The 22,373-nt window shown below is 37.5% G+C and overlaps 1 protein-coding gene across 1 annotated transcript; it reads right to left on the bottom strand.

Annotated features, from left to right (window-relative positions):
* Window positions 1-5,398: 5,398 nt before the first annotated feature.
* On the bottom strand, window positions 5,399-20,597 carry GABRA6 (gamma-aminobutyric acid type A receptor subunit alpha6). The gene is made up of 9 exons (XM_090289720.1): window positions 20,308-20,597; window positions 19,997-20,115; window positions 19,345-19,412; window positions 17,241-17,461; window positions 17,072-17,154; window positions 16,631-16,774; window positions 16,075-16,227; window positions 14,573-14,832; window positions 5,399-6,388 (listed from the first exon to the last, which is right to left on the bottom strand). The coding sequence occupies exons 1-9, from the start codon at window positions 20,343-20,345 to the stop codon at window positions 6,113-6,115; spliced, it is 1,362 nt and encodes a 453-aa protein (XP_090145846.1). The 5' UTR covers window positions 20,346-20,597; the 3' UTR covers window positions 5,399-6,112.
* Between the last annotated feature and the right edge of the window lie 1,776 nt (window positions 20,598-22,373).

Raw genomic sequence — 22,373 nt, 5'->3', positions numbered from 1 at the left:
TCCAATCAAAGGCCACAGTTATAAAGGTGTAGAATTGAAAACCCAGAGAAGTAAATGACTTGCTCACAGGTCACCTAAACTAGTGAGAGACTCTAACCCACTGAAGACATCAGGGCCTGAAGGCCGCACTGCGCTGCTGGTGTCGTGGAGGGCGGTGTGCCCCACGCGCCACGAGCCCGTGAGTTTGAATTTGCTTTTTGTGTTCCTCTGCCTCATTGTCATCTCTGTTTTTTTGGTCTGATTCTAAGCCCCCTTAGTTTTCTACATGTTACTCCTGTTATTCACTTTGATTAAGAAACGAATTAATCAGTGTGGACGAGGTTTAAAATATGAGTATGTAGGCTTTGAGTAAAGGGGGAGTGACTCTGCCGTGAATACAACACTTTCCCTTCAACACCTGCATTTTGGTTTGTAGTTTTGACTGTTCCATAGTCATGGATGGTGGTAGGATCTGAGGGAATTCTAGGCTAAGCATCAAGTTACCAGTTTTCTGATAAATTAAAATCCCTAGAAAAGTAAACTACATGCAGATAAAAGTCAGATATTGTCACGTTAATGTTTGGATAATGCAAAATGTAAACATTGAAAATGAACTAAGCTAACATGACCACCAACAAAAAAAATCCAATAATAACTAATCTAAGAAGTAATTAGATTGTGAGGTTGTAATTTGTTCATTTACACCTAAAATGCGGACGTTAAGCAAAGAAGGTAGTCCGTCGATTCATTCTGTAGTAATTGAGAAATAAGGGAATTAATTTTAGAAATGTAGATAAAGTCTATTTGATTCTGTGGATAAGGCATCTAGTTTGGAAGAGTTCTTATTCCAAGGGGCACGCTATTGTCATAGTGGTAACCTCCAGTTCCCCCCAACATTTCCCACACGCACATGAACACACGCAGTCAGAAAGATGAATGTAGCTCAGGTTCTGGAGGATTCAACAATAATCATCATTGATTTTTCTGTGACATAAAGCATTAGACTGCCAAAATCATGGGGTAAGGACATTATTAAACCATAGCATGTAATCAAATAGCCAGACGTTATGGGAAACTCTGTGAAAATGTACCCCTTTGGGTTACAATCACCACGCATCATTCAAAATTTCAGCATTGATTTATGGTTTTCTTTTGTTTTATTTTTAGTGTGGTAGCACACACTTTATTTTTGTACCAGCTAATACATGTTGTAAGCAAATTCATGATTATGCATTTCATAGAACTCCCAGGGAATGCTTTTAACCTTAATTTTAGCAATTATATATTAATGCCTAATACTAGCATTGCAGTCATAAGATGATATAATGATGATGACACTACTACTATAGACAATAACTTATGGCACCTTGTATATGCCAGACACTGTTCTAAGCAATTTACATATGCAAACTCATTTGATGATAATTTATGGAAATGGGATTTTTAATCATTAAGTGCTTTCTGACAAGTCTCCTGCTCTTGTGTGTCTTCCCCACCAGATTGTGTGGCTCCTCAGGATCAACTTTTAAGGGAACATTTTAAAGAGCCAAAGCTGAACAGGGAAATAGTCTAGGTCCCAGTCTGTGTTCCTGTTTGAGCTGTTGTCTCTTAGTTTCAAACCCACCCTGCTATACATACGTACTTTGTAACACTGGTGCTAAATTTCAGTTCTTATTTCTCTTTTTAAGATACTTCCTACTCAACTCTGAGAATAAGGGGCACTACAGAGAGATGAGGCAGGGGGAAAAGGAAGGGGCTTCCTCATTCCATTATAAGGCTGTTCTTGTGTAAGGACTGTCCTGATAATGGCCCTCAATTCTACGAGCAGCACATGCCCCAAGCATGTCCCCTTAAATGTATGGGCCCCAGCTCCTTGGGAATCTTTCCCAAAATGATAACCCCATCACCTACTTTTTCTTCTCACCCCTGAGGAGAGTAGCTGTTTCTTTATGTGAAATGTACTTGATACCACCCTTAACCCTGGCTGGTTTGGCTCAGTGGATTGAGCGTCGGCCTGCGAGCTAAGTGTCGCTGGTTCGATCTTCCAGTCAGGGCACATCAGAGAAGGAAAACTCTGACTCCAAAAAACCTCCGCTGCCTTGCGGCATACCTCTTCAGGGGAAAGGCTAAGGGAGTAAACCCCGACAGAAAATCCGGAGCCGGAGTCCCTAAGGCGGTTTGACGTTGTAGTCAACACCGGCAACTCCTGCGGCGCACCTGAAGCCAAGCTGTATTGACTCCGTCTTTCTCTTGGACCCTTCAGCTGCGAAGAGAGGGGGGGTCTGCTGCATGGGCAACAGCAGACCCTCCATATCACCCTGCCCAGGCTCTGTAGCTTCAGCTTCACTGGAGAGGACACTCCAGCGTCATCGCAAGATGTCGATTCAACACGGGAGGAGACAGATACCGTGTCACTCCCGAGTCGGACTGCACAGCCATTCTCGGCGGTGCAGATAGACTCTTAAGAAGCTACACCATCGTCTCTCGAGACGGACGGCTGCCGACGACGACTTGATACCAGAAGATTCTGAGATTTCCTTGGTCATGTTCGTGCCCTTTAATAACCAATGATCTTTTTTTTTCCAATGGGAAATGAGGTATTAGTAATTCATAATATGAAGTCACATCACACTTAATTAAAATTATTGCTTCTTGTTGACTCTAATGAAATATCCTGAGAACCAAGTGTCTTCAAACCTTAAATTTTACAGTACGTATGATGACTATAAGAACTATGGATATATGGCCTCTTCTGACTGCACCGGAGAATCCAAACACAGAAAACTGTAAGTTCATGGCTTTTAAGTCTCAGTTCAAGTAATAGAGAACAAAGAGCTTTTATGGCAATCTTAAAAGAATTTCTCATTTCTTGTAGCTTCAGGGCTGGCTTCTCATAAAATGTAAAGGCGTATTTTAATTACGCTGATTGTAGAATTATAAATTAAAACCGTACACTTGCCAGGCCTCTCATGAGAAAGGACATTAGTTGGGAAGGAAAGTGAGGTTGAAACTTGTATGGTGACATCTGGGTGGACTCGAACAATGCTGAGAATCTGAGGACTCCAAGGCTTTCTAAGACTCTCTTAGCAGTGGAAGCAATCTACCTTTCCGGATGTGAGAAGACCATCCTGCAAGGTTTCAGAACTCCAAATCAACTCTCTGAGATGCTGACTTAAGAAAAAGGACGGTAGAAGAAAGCTATTTATATCAACTACAGTCCTGTAATTAATTATAGAAATGGGCACTACAGGAGTTATGCATATTTTATTCCTTGCTCCCTATTAGTTTCATAGAGGTAGATATAGCTCTGTCTATCCATAAAGATCACTTAGGTATTTAGACATATTGACACTTGATGGACTGGGTATGATTCTCAGCTATAGCATTTGACTACCACTTGATTTTGAACAAAATGATCTTCTCTGCACTTCTGATTTCTCATCTTTAAATGGAGATAATACTAATATGTCCTTTTACAGGTCTGTGAGCAAGAGTAAATGTACCATAGCATATAAGATAATTAACACCTACCTAGCATTTAATTAGTTACTGTACTTCATAAAAGAAAAGCAGGCCCCTGTATCAGTAGACTAACGTAATTTAGATAGAAAGAATAATAATGAAATGAATATAAGTTGTTCAGAATGGAAGGACCTCTATTTAGAGCACAAAGTCTATAGACTTTTAATCTGTAGATTAAAATAGCATAAAGAGATTTGGTCATGAAGTCTCCTCACCGTGAGTAGAGTGCTATTTCTATTAAAATCTAATTTTTGGCTGTAGAATTGTTACAGTTTCCTGGATAAAAGCAAGAGTAGTAATTCCAACTATTTCTTTCTTGGTTAGTGCTGAGGGTGTTCTCAGTGATGTTAAGACCCAGCAACAGCCAATGAGGGCTTTATGGATTTGGATAGACTGCAAGTCATTCTTCCTCCTCCTCCTCATTCCTCTTTCCCTAAGGCTATTATTCTATAGGGGGGACATGGCTAGTTAGATTCAGGAAGAGCTGCTGTGGGGGAAAGGAAGAAGAGTCTCAGTTTTAAACTTTATTGAGGTATAAATGACAAAATTCCAGGATATTTAAAGTGCACACATGATTTGACACACATATGCATTGTGAGATGACTTCCCTATTGATTTATTAACATACCCATCACCGTACTCATTTGCTTTCTGTTTTTTTTTTGGTGAGAACATTTAATTTCTATTTGCTTATCATATTTCAATACAATATTACAATTATAGTCACCTTATTTATCTTATAAATATTATAAAATTGTGTTGTTGGCCGTCATTAACAAATCAACACACAAATGCTGGCAAGGATGTGGAGAAAAGGAAACCCTAGTGCATTATTGGTGGAAACGCAGACTGGTACAGCCACCATGGAAAACAGTATGGATTTTCCTCAAAAATCTAAAAATGGAACTGCCTTTTGATCCAGTGATTCCACTGCTAGGATTATACCCTAAGAATTCTGAAACACCAATTCAAAAGAATCTATGCACCCCTATGTTCATAGCAGCACTACTTACAATAGCCAAGTGCTGGAAACAGCCTAAGTGCCCATCTGTAGATGAGTGGATCAAAAACTGTGGTACATTTACACAATGGCATACTACGGAGCAGAAAGAAAGAAGGAACTTCTACATTTCACAACAGTGTGGATGAAACTGGGGAGTATTATGCTAAGTGAAATAAGCCAGGCAGTGAAAGACAAATACCATATGATCTCTCCTATAAGAGGAACCTAATGAACAAAACAAACAAACAAGCAAAGTAGAACCAGAGGCACGGAAACAAGGAACAGACTTGACAGTGACCAGAGAGAAGCGGGAGGGGAATAAGGGGAGAAGGAAGGGGAAGGGTCTAGTCAAGGAACATGTATAAATGACCCATGGACACGGACAACAGGGTGGGGATTGACTGTGGGAGACGGGGAGGGCAGGGCAGGGGAGGGCAACGGGAGGGAAACTGGGACAGCTGTAATAGAAAACCAATTTAAAAAAAGTGTTGAGTGAGTAGAAAGGAGATGAAGAATTGACTATTTGGATACAAACTCAAGTCTTTCATTAGAGCTAGATAACCAAGCTTGGCCTTTCCCTGCCTCCTATCTGTTAGAATCAGCAGGGACACTAACATTGGGGTTACCACCCCATTTCTCTATACTTAAGGAAACTCTGCTCCTTAGCTTTATTAGACAGCCAGATCACTATGTTCATTGTTGATTTATTTAGTGGTATACTTAGAAAGGTAGAAAATATATAACCACAGTCTTAAAACACAGGGCTTCCTTATAAGCACTATTTTTTCCTATGACTTCATGGAATTATAATGAACATATTATTTTAGAAGGAAAGCTTAACAAGATAAAGCAATGTTATATTGCCGTCCAACTAAAGCTATGTACAGATGCATACATAATTTATGATCTATGTATAATTCATATGTATACAAAAACCATACTTTATTGAGGTAAAATAGCACAGCAAGGTTAAGAACAAATAGCTAAGCTCAGTACAGGCTTTACAATGCCACTGAAAGCCATTTTACTCGCATAAAGGCCTCCAACATGCTGGTATTAATCTACTGATAAATATTTGCACTATTTATATTTTGCTCTCTTTAAAACTAAGCCAAAATAAACATATTTTAAGGCAACCTTTGGAATTCTCAGCCTTTCTTATTTTCTCTGCATTGTGGTATATACTGTTCACAGTGACTATTAAAATGTTGAACAAGGAAGGACAAAGATTGGCAAATTCACCTTGAATCAATCTTATCTTCTTATAAAATTTTTCGCTACTGTACACCAAAGTCACCTTTTTTATTAAATTTATTGGGGTGACATTGGTTAATAAGATCATAGAGGTTTCAAGTATATATTTCTATGATACATGATCTGTATATTGCATTGTGTGCCCACCATCCAATGTCATATATTTTAGCAGCCTTCCACTTCCAAGTAATATTATTGCTTTATGGCTCATATATGCTTACTGAAAGCTATGCGTTACAGATTTTCAATTTTGATATCATGTTTGGAAAAGCATCTACACAAGTCTCAATGCTAGTTAAAAAAAAAAAATCCGGAAATGAGAACTTATATAATACAGGGTGTCCTGTCTGCAAGCTATTCAACATTGCCGCTCACTTCCATTGTGTCTTTGGAAAGATAAACTATCCAGTATACAAGGTTGAATCCTGCAAATGCGACTGGAAAGAGGATCCGAGAATACTGATCTATTTTACTGGTGCCGCCAAAGGCTGGAGACAGCGGCGGCGGGGTGATAGGAGTTGATGGTAAGATACGACCTCTGGTGAGGACTCGGCTGGCCTCAGCGTGTGGAACTATTGGCAAGGTCAGGGAGGTGATTCTTTTCTTCAGATGATATTTGGCATCAGGATGCTGTGGGGAAAAAGACATAAATATTCAACCCACGTAAACAATAGAGATCACTTCTTTAGATTCATTTTTTCATTATTGATATATATTTATTGACTACTATGTAAGATAAAATATCAGCACAGCAGATTCTTATAGTATTTGATGGTGTTAATTTTCCAAGAAAGTAGTAAAGCAAAAATATTTTTTTAAATTTGATTTGCTTTCATCTAACATCCTATAATTTAATACATTAGCAGTTGAATACCAAGTATGTCCCATGTCCCAGAAACCATGTTGAGCATTGTACCATTAGGAGGAGATGAGCCAGGTGCCAAACTTATCCACCCTCTGCTTATGGTCGAGCCTCCAAGGCAATGAGTTTGAGAGGGGATTTCAATTTGGAATATGTAGGGAATCAGTATATAAGAAAATAACTTAATTAATATCATCCTTCTAGATACATTCCTAGCCTACATCATCCTCTTTGCACATTCATAAATTTGAGCCGCTGAGATTAAAGAAATATATATGAAGGTGCTCATGTGTGTTAAAGGCCAATGACAAAGTACAAATACCCTTAGATTGAGTAGGATGACTGTTGATTTGTTTGAAGTACAGCTGCCCATTAGCTAAGAAGTTCTACATTGAGAGCTTTCTGCTTCCCATTCAGAAATTCTCCACTGGTTTCCCTCCATCTTAAGTGACCAAAAACGATCCATTTTCTAACCTCAGAATTGTTATGTGTTCTTCTCTATCATTAGATTTTCTGTTCCATTGAAATCATAAGACAATACACGTTAGTCCTGGAAAGGATATTCAGCACATGGATTGACAGGGGAGAAAGCCAAGATCAGGGAGGGGAAAGCACCCCCACCCAGAGCCTCACAGCTTGTTTCATCCTCGAAGTGTCTCCTCTTTATTCTGAAGTAGTGGCCTCACTCAGAGGCTCGAATTCGGCTTGCTTTCGATCCCTTTTATGCTGTGGGAGGCAGGGCCTTTTTCTGATTCTCCTCTTTTCTTACGTGCGCCCTGTAATAGTCACTGTCCTTGCCGCCAGGCTGTCCTGGCTGGGCCTCTGCCCTCAAACACTTGCTGTGCGTTATCCCTGCTCTTGTAAAACCACCTTGTTCACTCCCTGGCAGCAAAATCACCACTTTGTTGCCTGGCAGGGCGTGTTACTCACATGGGCGGACTCCTGTGGCTTTAGCCAGCAACCCTGCAGAAATGGGGTGAGGCAGCCACCTCCCCTGTGCTGGTTGAGCCACAGGACCAGAATGACCCACCGATGCAGTGACATTTGGACTGCGGGAAACGATGACCCAAAGAGCCTCTTCTCTCTCTATCCCTCCTTGAATTTTGCTGTTTGATTTATTACTGAGTATCTAAATAATAATAGTCATCCTAGAGAGTTCAAGCCCAGTATGCTTTTAGGGGACATGGGAAATCTGTTTCTTCACCAAAAGCAGAAATGAATCTGTGCAGTTGAGTCTAATTTGATACGGCCGTGGTGAATTTCAAGCAAAGGATATCTTTGTTATCTATTGGCTTAGTATTGTGCTAGGTGCTCTGGACAAAATTAAATAAATTAGAGGTCTTAGAGGTAGAAGATAATTTAAAGTAGTAGAGGAACCTGTCTCCTCATCTAGGACAGAAATAAGTGATGCTCTCTATTAAAGATATTAAAGATATGTGATGTTCTCTATTAAAGATATGTGACCCTGGTGCCCAGGGTCACCAGACATTGGTTGTGAACAGCACCTGAGTAGTGGTATTTTGGTCTCGGTGCATGCTGCCTCTCTTAAGAGAGCAAGAGTAACACCATCATATAAGAGCTTTTATCATGTTCCTCAGATTCTAATTTGAATTTTCATTCAGTAAATACGTTATTAATATGTTCTTCTCACCTGACACAGCAAAATGTGTCACTATTTCATTCTGCAAGAAGTATCCTCCTCCCAGATGTATGGAACGTTAAAATATTTTACTCTAGCAAAATCTCTAAGGATCATAATGAAGTCGAAAGAGGGCAAGCCTTCAGAGCAGATTTTCTTTCTAATTCTGTCCTGACTTTTAATAGCAAGCGTTGCCTCTCTGAAACCTGTGTTTTTTCATCCTTTTTGGGGGAAGAAAGGGGGCAGACATTAAAAAGTTTATTGACATGAGAAAGTGATTGTAAAACATAATTTGCCATAAAAATGTAGGGTATTTTTTTATCTCTCCTTTTTAGAGATGTGGAGTGGGGGAGGGGTTATTTGTCAATCTCTTGGCATTGTTACAGTGTCAGAAATGACTTAAAATGAGATTGCCAAATACTCCTTGTCCAGAGTTAAGCAACATCATTCAAGACCAAACGCCATGAAAAATTTAAGCACATTGGCATTAGCCTGGAATAAAAGGTTCCCTATAATAGAATTACCCCTTTCTTCATTTATTTCCCCAAACAATCTCTGTGGAGGGTTGATTAAAAGTTAAAAGGACAGGAGAGTCAGAAAACCCTAATTTGCAAGTGTATATATACTTCTCAGCTGCTTTATAACTTAGACATGCCATAGACTTCATAGACTCTCCCTAAGCTTCAATTTACTACCTTTAAAGTGTTTTCTCTTTCCCTTAAGAATTTGAGAAAGACTGTTGTATATATATATATACGCACACACACTTTTTTATTTGCTTAGCTGCTGTAACTCTTTTAGCTATTATACTTCCTTGTAAATATTATTTTCATTATGCCTTATCTCCTTTCCTGACATTAATGATAGAGGGCATATTATTGTCATGTATAAATGCTCCATAATGCCTAGCCAGTGCATAGAACACAGGATATGCTTAATAAACATAATGGTGGATCAAAACATGAATGAAAATCAGAACATTTTTCATGATTTCTTTCAGTAGTCTAACAAAAAGAAAGGAACAAAAAGGTCTTATGATTAGGTTACATTATATTTTAGTATATTATTTTATATTACATGATAGGTACCATATCTAAACGCTTACTATTGACAAGCACTGCACAGCACTTTGCCTGCATTATTTTGCTTATTTCTAGAAGGAATCTGTAATGGAATAATGTTATTTTCATTTTAGAGATAAACAGATGAAGGCTTAAGCAGGAAGCACATACAAACAATAGTTGTCAGCACCTGAATTCAATCCCTTTTAGATTCCAAAGATCACACTCAATAATTATTATTTCTTCCCATCCGTTTTACGATTTAGGGCATGGTTTTCAACCACAGAGCTATTGACATTTTGAGTAGGATAAACCTTTCTTGTGGGGGACTGTCCTGTACCTCATGGGATGTTGAGTGGCATCCCGGTCCTCTCTCCAGACCTTGCCAGTATCCTCTGGGGGGAAATTCACCTGCCATTGCGAATCACTGTTTAGAGTTACACCTGTCCCACAGCCCAGTGGTAACTGAGGGATTTCTAGCAGGCAGCAAATAAGATGTGGTCAAGGAAATTCATGAAGCTTGGCTAACGCACATGCTGGGTAATCAGCTCCTGGATAATTGGGAATTCACAATACAGGAGACTGGACACCAATTTAAAAGAATCACATTGCATTTCTGAAATGAAAAGAAAGCCAATTTTCCAAGCCATTCAAGCTACAGGTTTACATCAGACCCCGCCCTCCTGCTCATGTAAGCTCAGCAGCTTCAGCTGATGGTAAAATAGGCTTTTGTCGGAGTGCAGATGAGGGCTCAGCTTGGGGCTGTCACTGTTTTGAGGGGAACACCTGTGGTTTTGCATTTTCCCAGGGCTCCCCTGCTGCTGAGTGCCATCCTGCTCTGGGTATTTTTAGAGCACAGCTTTGTTTTAAGCGTCAGCATATTGCAAAGGTACTTTGAATCAAACTGGACTTTATGACAATCAATTATTTGATGTAAGGATAAGGCATTTGGGAAGTATTAGAGCAATTCTGATATAACGTTCAGCGAGTCTAATACAGTTACAAAGGAGGGGGCAATAGGTTACCTCCCAGGAGACAGATTCAAACCAGAGCTGCATTACTCAAGAACGAACACTGCATCGGCTTCTAGAGCCAGCAGACAGGGGCATCAGAAATAAGAGGAAATATTTTTTAAAACATTTGGTGTTTAACATTTTTTTAACTGTCAGATTTTTGAAACTATTATACCACTATGGGGAAAATTAGAAATCTGTCAAATTTTCTTGCATTTATGCTACAGCTCATAGAACTGGAAAGAGCTGAACCTAGAATTTCTAGAGAGAAGCAGCTTATTGGCAGTGATCTGGTGGGTCAGTGGTGCTAAGGGGAAGTTTCCATGTCTAGAAACCATGTTGGTAGTCTGGGAGCATGAAGAACGGAATATTAGATGGGGAAAGAGCTAACCACCTACACCCTCACCTTATCCACCTCACCCTCTCTGTAAGTCATGCAGTACACAGCCATGAGAAGGGGCACCGTGATCTTTCAGGTGCTCAGAGTCTCTGGTGGTCTTAACTCAACCCTTAACTCTACTGAGTAATGATGGTACTCAGAGAAATCTTGGCAATATTTGGAACAGAGGAGGCAAAACTTTCAGTGTTCTGTGCTTCGTATCTCTCAGCATAGGTGGGGGGTTGGGGGCGCAGCATGGCTATGACCCAGCAGACATTCCAGCCTTGAAAAGGAATAAGGAAGGGACATATGTCTTATATCCCTCTCTGTGCCCAAGTTTCTAGCAACTGACTTAGTGCTTCTGGAGCAGGACCAGGCTCATGTTCCTGTTCTCTGATTAGGCCTCTCTTCCTTCAGAGTGATGACCACTCCAGTCTGAGCTATGTGTCCTTGCGTGGCTCTTTTTCAGCCTGCCATGTATCTAAACCCAACCTTCATCATATCATATTGCCACGGCTTATCGACTTGTCTCTCTTCCTCCTGGAGAAGAAGCTCCATGAGGAAAGAGGCCCTACTGATATCACTCATTAAATTATCCTCAACATTCTACAAAGGGTCTGGCACATAGAAGTACTTAAGAAATTCAATGAGTACATAAGTACTAGACAAATGGGTGCTAGGTGAAAAGAAAAAATGAATAAATGAATTAATAATGCAATCAGTATAAATATAACTATTGTCCTGACTAATGACATTTTGGTCAATTTTGTTTGCAGATAATTTACCAAGAACATCACACCTCTACTGAAAAAGAAAAGCAACATTGAATATATTGATGAGCCGGCAGGGAGGGAGGATTGATTCTTTTAGGAACAAATAATGAGGGCTTAGACTTTTAAAATAACAGCGGAGCTAGCAAAGCATTTAAAAATAAAATAAGGTCCAAACTTGGTTTTACATGCAGAATAAGTATACCTCAGATACAAGTTCTGAAACACGAAGACAGAAATAACCCTCTAATGCCAAGATAATATACCAGATAAAAACAAAAAGCAAAAATACCATACAAATAGAAAAGATATGTGGACAATTCCTTCTCCAAACCTAAAAAAAAATGAAGTCTCCAGTTCCAAATGCCTTAAAAACAGAAAAATAATTTGTCTGTAGAACACTTTCAAGGATTTAGTTTTCAGTATTTCTTCCAGTTTAAAATGCTGAATTTCTTTGTCATTATTATATTATATTTTAAGGTCAAAATCAGTGATATACTTTTCTCCACATTCATTAGAAGGAGTTTCTTTTGAAAAGCAATGAGTCCATTAAAATATACAACTTAGAATCACATGAAATATTCAAGCACTTATTTTATTTCAACTTCACCATTGGCTTGCTATTCCAATGTCCAAGTTACTCAAATAATGTTATTTTTTATTGCCACTGAAATAGGCATTTTTAAATGTCATGGTATTTGAAAGGAAAAATGACCTAGCAATCATAATATACCATTGTGTTATATAAATGTGTAATTTTGTTTCTCTACATTACATAAGGCAGACTGCCAAGTTTTGACATAAATAAATAAAATGTAAATGCTCTATCTAATCATCTATATTTATTTTTGACCTCTACAAGATTTGTATTGTTAGGTTTAGTTATTTTTGTTTTTATTTTTATTTTTACACTTTGACCTAGCCTTTCAGAAGGGAAGTTCTCCTTTCATTGCCTTAAAATATTTTAAGCAGATCCAGATTTAGACATATATTTTTCATTAGCAAAAAAAGTAAACTTGCAAAAAGAATACTTTGAAGTTATGAAAATGCAATATTTTATCCACCTTCCCTAAGGACCTGCTCATTATGTTAGTATTTTAGAATTGGAGAAGATAGTTCATTTGAAGATCTGAGATATTAAATTACATCTTATTAATAAATTATACCTTTAAAATAATAGACTAAGGGAATAATAATTCTACTTTTCCAAGGATTTGAAATTATATTCCTATCAGTAATATATATTTTAAAAGAGTTGAATTAAAGGAGTTGGTCTTTCTCTTTATTTGTATATCAGATTAATGAGCATATTCAAAGTAATTAGAGTTACTCTTTACCATGTTTCTCATGAATTTCTCCTTTAACTTTTACTGTTTCTCAAGTAACAAACTGTTAAACTGAATTCTGAAAAAAACATTTTTCCTTTATACATGTATATTAATATATAACCTTTGGACAGTATGTCAATTATATACCAGTATAAATACAGATGGCTTATAACATAATTACTTATTTTTACAAACATAAAATAATTCTCAAAAATATTTGGAATTTATTTTTCTGGAACAAGTGATTTTTAAGTGTTTTGGACTGAATGTTCAGAATAACATATTTTTGTTACAAAATTTTTATATTTATGACCTTTCAAAACATATATATATATATATATATTTTTTTTTTTTAATTATTAAGTCGAGAAGAATTTTGGGAATGACCTTACCTCCATTCTGAAAATATTTTATGTTTCAGTGTTTCAGGAATTGTTGGGGAGGGTACAGCCTCTGTAAAGTTGTGGATATCAGGATTCTAAAATCAATTCCTAGTTTTTCTACCAACTACTAATCAATAATTTCATTTCTGACACTGTTTCTGATATGTAGGTGGAAGTAATTAGACTGGATCACTAGATGGCTTTTTTTTTTCTTCGTGAGGGGTAATCCAATAAAAATATCTTTAAATTATATAGTTCCACTTGTCAGGGGAAGAGCTATATTTTATTCCTTGGATGAAATGTAAATTCTCAAATAAGTTTCTTATTTTATCAAAGAGAAAAGTTTCAGTAAAAGATTTGTCATTTTTCAGCCAGTAAATGCCAGAGTGTTTCAAGAGTAAAATACACATCACTTTAAAATTTTTTATCATTAAAGTTAACCAAGAACTAGCAGGACTGAATGTGGTTTCACGATTTGGAAATGTTTACAAGCTTTGGTCAGTTGTAAGGAAATTTTCAGCTTAACGTATCTGCATGACTAAACTTTACAGAGCAAAATACTCCTCTTTTCAGGAGCCACTGTTTAGAGTTTGTATTTATGTAAAAATACACACCTGTCAATCCATTATAAAAGTGCTTGCAACTTAATGGTTGGAAGAATTTACTCATATCTGTAAAATTGAAATTTGGAGGCATATGTATTACCTTGAATTATTAATTTTGCCATTTGTTTTTTATTCAGGGGACCAGAGCTTAGTCACAACAAATTGAAACTTAATTGGAGAGGTATTTTTCACTGATTATAAGTCTTTGAATAAAACCATGTTTATATCCATGTTTTAATATAGTAATATGACCATACGAATATTTCCATATGAATCAAAAACTTGGCTTATGAGTCAGCTTTCATAGAACCTAATTCTCACATCTTGCTCTCATGAAATAAACCAACAAGCAGATTTCTAATAAAAATTGCCCATTCCTTAGGAGTCCCTGTTTGTTTCCTTCAGACTCTGAAGCCTCAAAGGCTCATTAAGAATTTGTTTTTTTACTTTATTCTTCCTAGCTGGTTTAAATGAACCTGTTCAAAGCAGACATCTAAAGGCTAAGAAGAATTTTCTTGTCTCTGAGAGCTTGGGATCTGCCAGCACCAGTGAGGATGATGAAAGAGGAATGTCAGAAGTTTAGGGCAAAAAAAATGAAGGATAGTTGCATCCTTTTTTCTGTGAAGTTAGAAAAGAAGTTTGCCTTGAGCCAGACTTATGTAACTCGTTCTCAACTAACATTACTTTTGGACTCTTTAGCTGTTGGTGATCACTGTTCGCATTACTTTTTTTTTTTTTTATAAGGTGGGTAAGATTAGTAAAGTAAACAATTACCAAGACAATCTCAGCTTCCAAGGGTTCTGTCGCTTTTGATATTGTCACTGGAGGTGGGGCTGTAATCTGTGCCTTTCTTTTGTCCTTCTGTGTTTGAAGGTTGGTAAAGTAGTTGACAGCTGCAAACTCAATAAGAGCAGAGAAGACGAAAGCAAAGCAAACAGCTATGAACCAATCCATGGCGGTTGCGTACGACACTTTTGGCAAGGAGTGCCGGGCACTGATGCTTAAAGTGGTCATGGTTAAAACAGTGGTGATCCCTAAAATGAAAAAGAATGAGAAACGCAGTATTAGCATTTGGAATCCAAAAATAAGCTGAAATCTGAACATGTTGGTGGCGAGGATTAAACCCTCTCCAAGTGTGATTTTTGTTATTATTTTATTGTTTTATAGCTGTTCACAATTATTACCATAGGTATTATCATTTTTGTATCCTTTAATACCTAGTGCAATTACCTGTACATTGTAGTGATTCAAAACATATTTTTGAATTGTTTTAGCTTACCTGTTATAGAAAAATTCTAGGTGTTTACTTCTTTAGAAACTTATAGCAAATAATCACTAAAGTAATAAAACCTTGAACTTCTGATCAATTGTCATAGCTGATAATATATTTCATCATATTTAAGAAGTTTATCTAGTATGAAGAATAATCATAAAATTAGGTTCTTTAATTTTTTTTAAAATTTCTAGCTTGGTTTTAAGGTAAAATATTTACTAATGAGAAAATAATTTCATCCTTTATCTGCCAGCAGTTTTCTGTCTTGAATTTATATAATTTGAATATGGTCAACATCATAATATGGGTATTCTTTTATAATTTACAGAAAGGTATCTATTTTAATACAGTAAATTTAAAAAGTCAAAATTCAACTGAGATTTCAGTTCAATTTCAGTCTTCCCTGGGAAGTGCTATTATTCATAATCATGAAAACGCAGAAAAAGTGGATTTAGTTAGTTATGATATTTTTCTGTTATATCTCTTTTCCTTGTTTTATTTTGTTTCATCAAAACTCATACATCATAAATGGAACTAAATATTTAGGTTGAACCATGGGAAATTAGTAGCATTTAACTATTTTTAGACCTAAAAATATAGCATTTTTTAATAGTTCAACCAAATAAAAGGGAGATATAACTTATATGTTAGTGGGTTCAGCAACTTAGCCTTTGTTTTTATGCATTTACATGTCAATTTTTTACTTTCATGTTTTTCCTTATGAAATACCAATTCAAGATGTTTTTTAAAACCTTACTAAATAGTACATATGAAAGTCACAGGAAACCAGCCAGAAATCTCACTGAGACAGTTTTTTTGTTGATTCACCACACAACTTGTACTACCATAAGGGTCATCTTACATGATACATGTGTCTGAATGAGATACAAGCCTGTTTCCTTTGTGGACTGAAAAAGTGCACTAGTGTGAATATTTTCCTAAACTGCCAAAGGCATGAGAGCTGGAAGATGAATGGAAATGGATCCCAAAGAATGAAGCATACCAAAGACAGTTCTGGCAGGGACAGACTCCTTATTAATCCAGAAAGACACCTGGGAGAGAATGACGGTCATAATGCAAGGTGTATATATCTGTATCATGAAGTAGCCCATCTTCCTTTGCAAATGGAAATAAACTGTCATTATTACATATTCACCTGTTGGAAGACACATATATCAGCATTATTACTGTTGACAGTATGTTAAAAAATACAGCTAGGAATAAATTTCACAGGTCTTTAACATGGGCTAGAAGAAAACAAGCAAAGGCATATTTTCATGTATGACATATACATTGATCAACAGACGATAGATTATATCAGCTCATTGTTTTGGGTGGTTTCTTTGTGTCAAATACCTATAGCACTACTCATTCCGAGGATACACAAACCTTCATATGCACATAGTTGCAAAATCAACTTTAAGGAAAGCTACTTATCACTTCAAAACATCAGGCTTATCTGAGAATGGCTAATGCAGAAGTAAAAGAAGCAAATATTTTTCAAATGAGCACCGGAGTCACCTTGCAGGACTACATCCATGCATTGGTCAAATTCTCACCTGTGTTAGATTTAATTGTCTCACTAGATACCGTTTGTCCAATCAGATCGTACTGGAGGAGGCTTGAAGATTCTTCTGGGACTTCAACTGAATAAAGTGGTCCTTTTTTCCATGTATATATGATTTCACTTTTGGGGTAGGCATCTGGATTTTTAAACAAATCAAACATAATAGTGAATCTGACTAGTGGTGGTTTTTTTCTTTCAAAAAATATTTTTCCCTATAGAAAGGAAATATGAACATAAATTTTCTTTAACGCTTTTCTTTAATCTGGGTGACTAAAACCGCCGACTGTGATAGATGTGAGTAAGTAACTATATTCCTAGAATCACACGTTAACTGTCATAATATTTCTATTTTGCTTTCCAGTATCCGACTGAAACCAAATAATTACGTATTTTAAATGCATTATTTGACACCCAGGAGCTTTTTGTAACTTACAACTCCCAAACTTGAGTGGGCAAGCATGCCCATCCATAGGAAAGTTAACCAGCCTCATAGGACAGTCAGCATTGATGGTCAGCCTAGGAAACATTGAAATTAATGGTCCCGAGTTAGTATGATGGACAGATCAGTTGGGCAGAGATAACTAGAATTGGGGAAACCTTACCTCATAGTGTATAGAATGGTTCCATTCTGCATTATTCTGAAGAGTTTATTAGGAGTTGTCATGTTGTGAGCAATTGATTTTTTGCCATTCCTGAAAAAAGTGTCAGGTGTCCAGATTTTACTGACCATCAAGTTATTCAAACTCAGAATCTCAGTTGGCCCCCCAAACTTCAACCTCTCATCAGTCCAAGTCTGGCGGAAGAAAACGTCCATGGTATACTCCTAAAAGAAAATAAGATATTCATGCAGGCCAGGGAGATGGTCTATTAAGAATAGTTTATTCACTAACTTTTCTACACAATCCTAAACATTAAGGAATAAAGCAACTTTTTTAATGATAATCTGTCAGGAAAGCTATAGTTTCAGTGACTTGTTATTTATCTCAAACTAAAAGTTTGTATTACTGTAAAGAATAGTGCTGTGTTATGCAAACTTCCCTCTTTAACCTTGACTGTCCTCAACGTACTTCTTTTGCCACCCATCTCTCCATCTATCACCCATAAATCCCCCAATCCTTATTTCAGAAGAAAAATATAAATATATTTACAATCCAGGCTTTGTCCTGCCCTTCTAACCATCAGTTAGTCTAACCATTCCCCTTGGCAATGGTTCCTTCAGAGGTGCCTCCAGGCATCATGATACCATTGAGTAAAGTTCCAAGGATGAACTTTACTAGATGAGTGACTCAGGCTGCACATCATGGTTCCTTTATATTGTCCTCAGAGAGCATAGAAGCAAATGTTACCATGAATACTCAAGAAGAGCATCATTCAAGGATGCATAATAATAATAATGAGTTTTAATTTGTGTCATGTGAAATAAAATAAAAAATATTAAGAATTATGATAAGTTCATTGCAAAAGTCAGTGGTAGATGATCAACATAATTATATCAAAATATTGCCAATAATTGCTTTACCTACTTTCCATGTTCTTTTATGAGACCTCTTACTACAAGTGGTGATTATATTTTTAAATATAATTTGACATAATATAATACTATAATAATGATCCAGGTTATAACAAGGCTCTATTGTAGAAATAAAAAGACAAATTCATAAAATAAAGTTTTAAGTATCATCAGATTTTAAATAATGCAGTAGAATATGGTTGTGGTTATTTATACTTGGGTGACTCAGTACTCAAATGAAAAATATGATAGTAAAATAATTGAAGATTCTGGTTAATGAAGAGTCTTAATTTATCTCAAAGTCCTCCTCCCTGTCTCCTCCTCTTCCTTATTATCTTTCTTTTTATTTTTCCTCTTTCTCTTTCTTTTTTACTTCTTCCTTTTTTCTCTTCTTCCTTTATTCTTGTCAATCAAAGAGCAGACCATGAAAAGTCTCTGGTAACTTTTTATACAAAATTGCATTTCTCTAACAAAATGTAATGAGGCACTTCTTTAGTTATGTTTATTTCAGCTTTAGTATTTATGTTTTACTTTTAGGGGAAAATGCTACCTAAGAACTGTGAAAGCATATTGTCATATACTTTATTCTAGAAGACTAGTTCGAGTTTTCATTGCCACTTACTATAAATAGCCTTTTACCACTCCTACAGCCATCTGTACCTGGGGCAGGGCCCCCGGAACACCTACTGCTCTATTCACAACGTAAAAGGTGGGATGCATTGGCCTTTCCAAATGACTCCCTTTACTCTTTTAATTAAATACACTGAAAATGATGTACTACCAAAAAAAAAAAAAAAAAAAAAAAAACAAACCTGTTAGGTTTCATAGATATTCTCAATATACTCTTACATGGTACCTTTATTGTTTTTTTAAATTTTGTTTCGTTTTGCTACTTCAAACATTTACTAGGACTTCATAAAGATGAGGAAAATCTTTTCTTTGTAGGGAAGAATCAGTGCATGAGGTGTGGAAAGAAGAGAGTATATCGTCTCATAAAATCCCTCAGATTAAAGTGTCCCAGCAGAGCCCTCAGTGAAGGAGATTAAGCAGCAACCTCCTTTAATGGCCGAGCCCTCCCAGCGTGGGTTTACAAATTGCATTAAGGTGCTTGGTAACAATGCCCATTGTCATTAGTGCTGGGCCGTGGCCCCCTCCCCCCGGGGGAAAGTTACCCTCTTCACACAGAGCTCACTCACCATCTCCACATCTGACACGGGCCCAAAACTGGTCACATAAATGTCTGTTTTGACTTCAGTAACAGCACCTGAAATGAGCCCAGAAGGATGGGGGCATCCCCAGTGATGTTAAAGGAACTGAACTTAATGACTCTACAACAAAGCCCCTTCTCCCGGCCAGAATCTGCAGCCCATCCTAAAGTAATCCCAGTAGTGGGGTCCTTGAGGTTTTTGTCTCTGAAAATTCACACCAGCTGCCTTTTTTTGAATTTAATACAGTCAATTTGGGCAGTTAAGGAAAGGAAGAGAACTAGGTTAATACTCTAATGAAAATTATAACAGTAACTAACATCTTGATGACTTCAATGGGACAAATGCTAAAAATTTGTTCTACATGGGACTCTAATTCAGCACCCCGACAACTCTGTGAGGCAAGCACTGTGTGCACTCCCACTGCAGTGAGGAAACCAAGGCTCAAAGAGTTCAAATAACTCTCATAGAAGGTCGTTAATTGAGGAGGGGCAGAAACTGGATGGGAATACACACATGGCCTCTCTCAAGGACCCCAGCACTTCCCCACTCAGTTACCCTTCTGAGGCCTCGGGCCTTCCAACAGCAATAACACGGAAGGAAGGCACAGATGCTTGGTCTCCTAAAAGATGTTGCCTCTCACCTCCAAATCCTGGCCGGAGTCGATTGTCATAGCCTTCGAGCAAGTTGTCCAGGATCCGACTGACGTTCTCTGAGTAGAAGTTTCCATCATCTTCAAGTTTCCCTAGGGCATTCTCTACCCTGTGAATAGACAGGTAATGACCTTCACTCCCAGAGAAGGTCAGAGAAAATGTGCTGTTCAATCACTTTGTCTTCCCCACCACAACTACATGCCACACCACCCAGGCTTTTCCATGATTTGGTGTAGAAAGTGTGCTTTCCCTTTCCTCTGAGCTAAAGAGAAAACGATCAGGAAAAACAAAGCTTACTCACCATAAAAATATGTACAGCCAGGACAGCGGCGATGCCATCCTGCAGTGCACTGGGCTGCCCACTCGTCTTCCTCCCACTAACCAGCTCCCCTTTGCCAATCAACTAGAGCAGCATCCTGGATCCCTCATATCCCTCTTCCTTGTTTGCATCCAGCCAGTAATCCGGTCGATGATGAAGTTGCCAGGAAAATGTTGAGGGTCCACCTTGCTCTCTTCGTACTTTTTCTCGTCTTTTCACCTGGACCGCGGTGGCCTGTGTTCTTAGACTATGTCCCGATGGACGCTCAGCCTCCTCTGACCGGCTCATTGGGAAACAAGAGTCAGAAGGCACAGTGCATGGCTGGAGCACAGTGACAGTAATTGAATAAGGCATTAGGGGAGATTAGAAGGAAGAAATCCACTGCTAGTTTTGGCATGGAACTCGCCGAGCCCTGTGAGGAAATCTGGAAAGCAATGGCATCTTGCTGATTGAGATTATGTTCCAATGGGCTTAGCATTTATTATTTCTCTGGTTCACAGAAGGATTCCTGTACAGCTCTTACTGTATAAAGTCTACTCGTATTGGGATCCTCTTGGGTTCTCTTTCTGATTTCATCAGCTTTCTTGCATCAGACACATCTTTGCTATGTGTTTAAAAATTGTCCCTAATTATTCATTGTAGAAATTTATAATACCACTGAACAACTCCTGGCCATCTTGTTATTGGGTTAATGTTCTCTTCAAGTACTTTGCTGATCCTTCCTATCAAAGGTGTGTCACCTCAAGCTAAGATACATAAATGGATCCTACCACTATCTTTAGAAACCTGGCCAGTTTCATGAATGCTTCCTGTAAGAAACGTCTGGAAGTGGCTGATTAAGAGTCCCCATGTAGAAATGATGTGAGAATAAGGCGTTTGTAGACATGGTTAATGATGATGTTGTTGATACAGTCTTACTAGGCTTGCCGCAGGTCAAAACTAAAATGTTTTAACCCAAGAAATAACATTCTATACCCAGTCTGGTAGGAGCAAGATGGAGTAAAAGTATCTTTAAGCATCAAAATTTTAATCTTGAAATTAAAAATTGAACACAGTAAAGAAAAACATTGTACATTATATATTAATTATCATATATTCATATGTATATATTAATTCAGAAACATAAGAACAGGATGTAAATGTCCCGCTTCCCCATCCTCCTGCCAAATCAAATGCGCTCACTATCCCCCCGATCTACCCAAGTCTGTACCTTTAGAACTTATTTTCTACAAAGGTGATGATGGCAACTATTGCAGACGTAGAGCACAATCTTACGAGTCACTTCTGAAGACATGACGTAAGTCACTTGAGAAGCATTTCAAGAAGTTATAACCAAGAGGAGACAATAGAAACAGGAAGAATGCAGGATTTCCTATGAAATAGTTTTTTTCATTAAATATATTGAGGTGACATTGGTTAATAAGATTACATACGTTTCAAGTATACATTTTTATGATGCATGATCTGTATATTGCATTGTGTACCCTCCATCCAAAGTCATATCACCTCCTGTCACCATATATTTGTCCCTCTTTGCCCTCTTCTCCCCCTTCCCTCTGGTAACCACCGCACTGTTGTCTGTATCTAGGAGTTTCAGTTTTATATTTCACATACAAGTGAAATTATGATTCTTAGCTTTTTCCAACTAATTCATTTTGGTTATCATGATATTCACGAGGTTCATCCATGTTGTTGCAGATGGAGTATTTCATATTTCCTGTTTCTCTATTTCTGATTGTATTTTTCCCATTACTGTTCATCTCCCTTATATCTCCCTGCCCTCACAATCCCCACACTATTCTCCATGTCCATGAGTATTTTTTCTTTTTGTTTGATCCCTCTACCGCCAAGCCATCCCCCACCCAGAGCCGTCAGTCTGTCCTCCATCTATGAGTCTGTTGCTATTTTGCTGGTAGTTCAGTTTATTCATTGGATTCCACATATGAGTGAAATCATAAGGTATTTGTCTTTTTCTGACTGGCTTTTTTAACTTAGCATAATGTTCTCCAGGTCCATCCATGCTGTCTCAAACCATAAAATTTTCTTCT

Source organism: Furipterus horrens, unplaced genomic scaffold (genome assembly GCF_987537825.1).
Source record: "Furipterus horrens unplaced genomic scaffold, mFurHor1.1.pri manual_scaffold_10, whole genome shotgun sequence".
NCBI lineage: Eukaryota > Metazoa > Chordata > Mammalia > Chiroptera > Furipteridae > Furipterus > Furipterus horrens.
This window is presented reverse-complemented; position numbering and strand designations above follow the sequence as displayed.

Bases quoted from the DNA above. Each gene is read 5' to 3' on its own strand.
- GABRA6 (XM_090289720.1), bottom strand. From the start codon at position 20,345: ATGGCATCGCCGCTGTCCTGGCTGTACATATTTTTATG. The intron at 17,462-19,344 runs GTGAGTGAGCTC...ATTTTCTTTTAG, and splicing joins CCGTGTCAGATGTGGAGATG to GAGTATACCATGGACGTTTT. The intron at 16,228-16,630 runs GTGAGAATTTGA...GTCTTCCAACAG, and splicing joins GACAATTAAATCTAACACAG to GTGAATATGTAATAATGACA.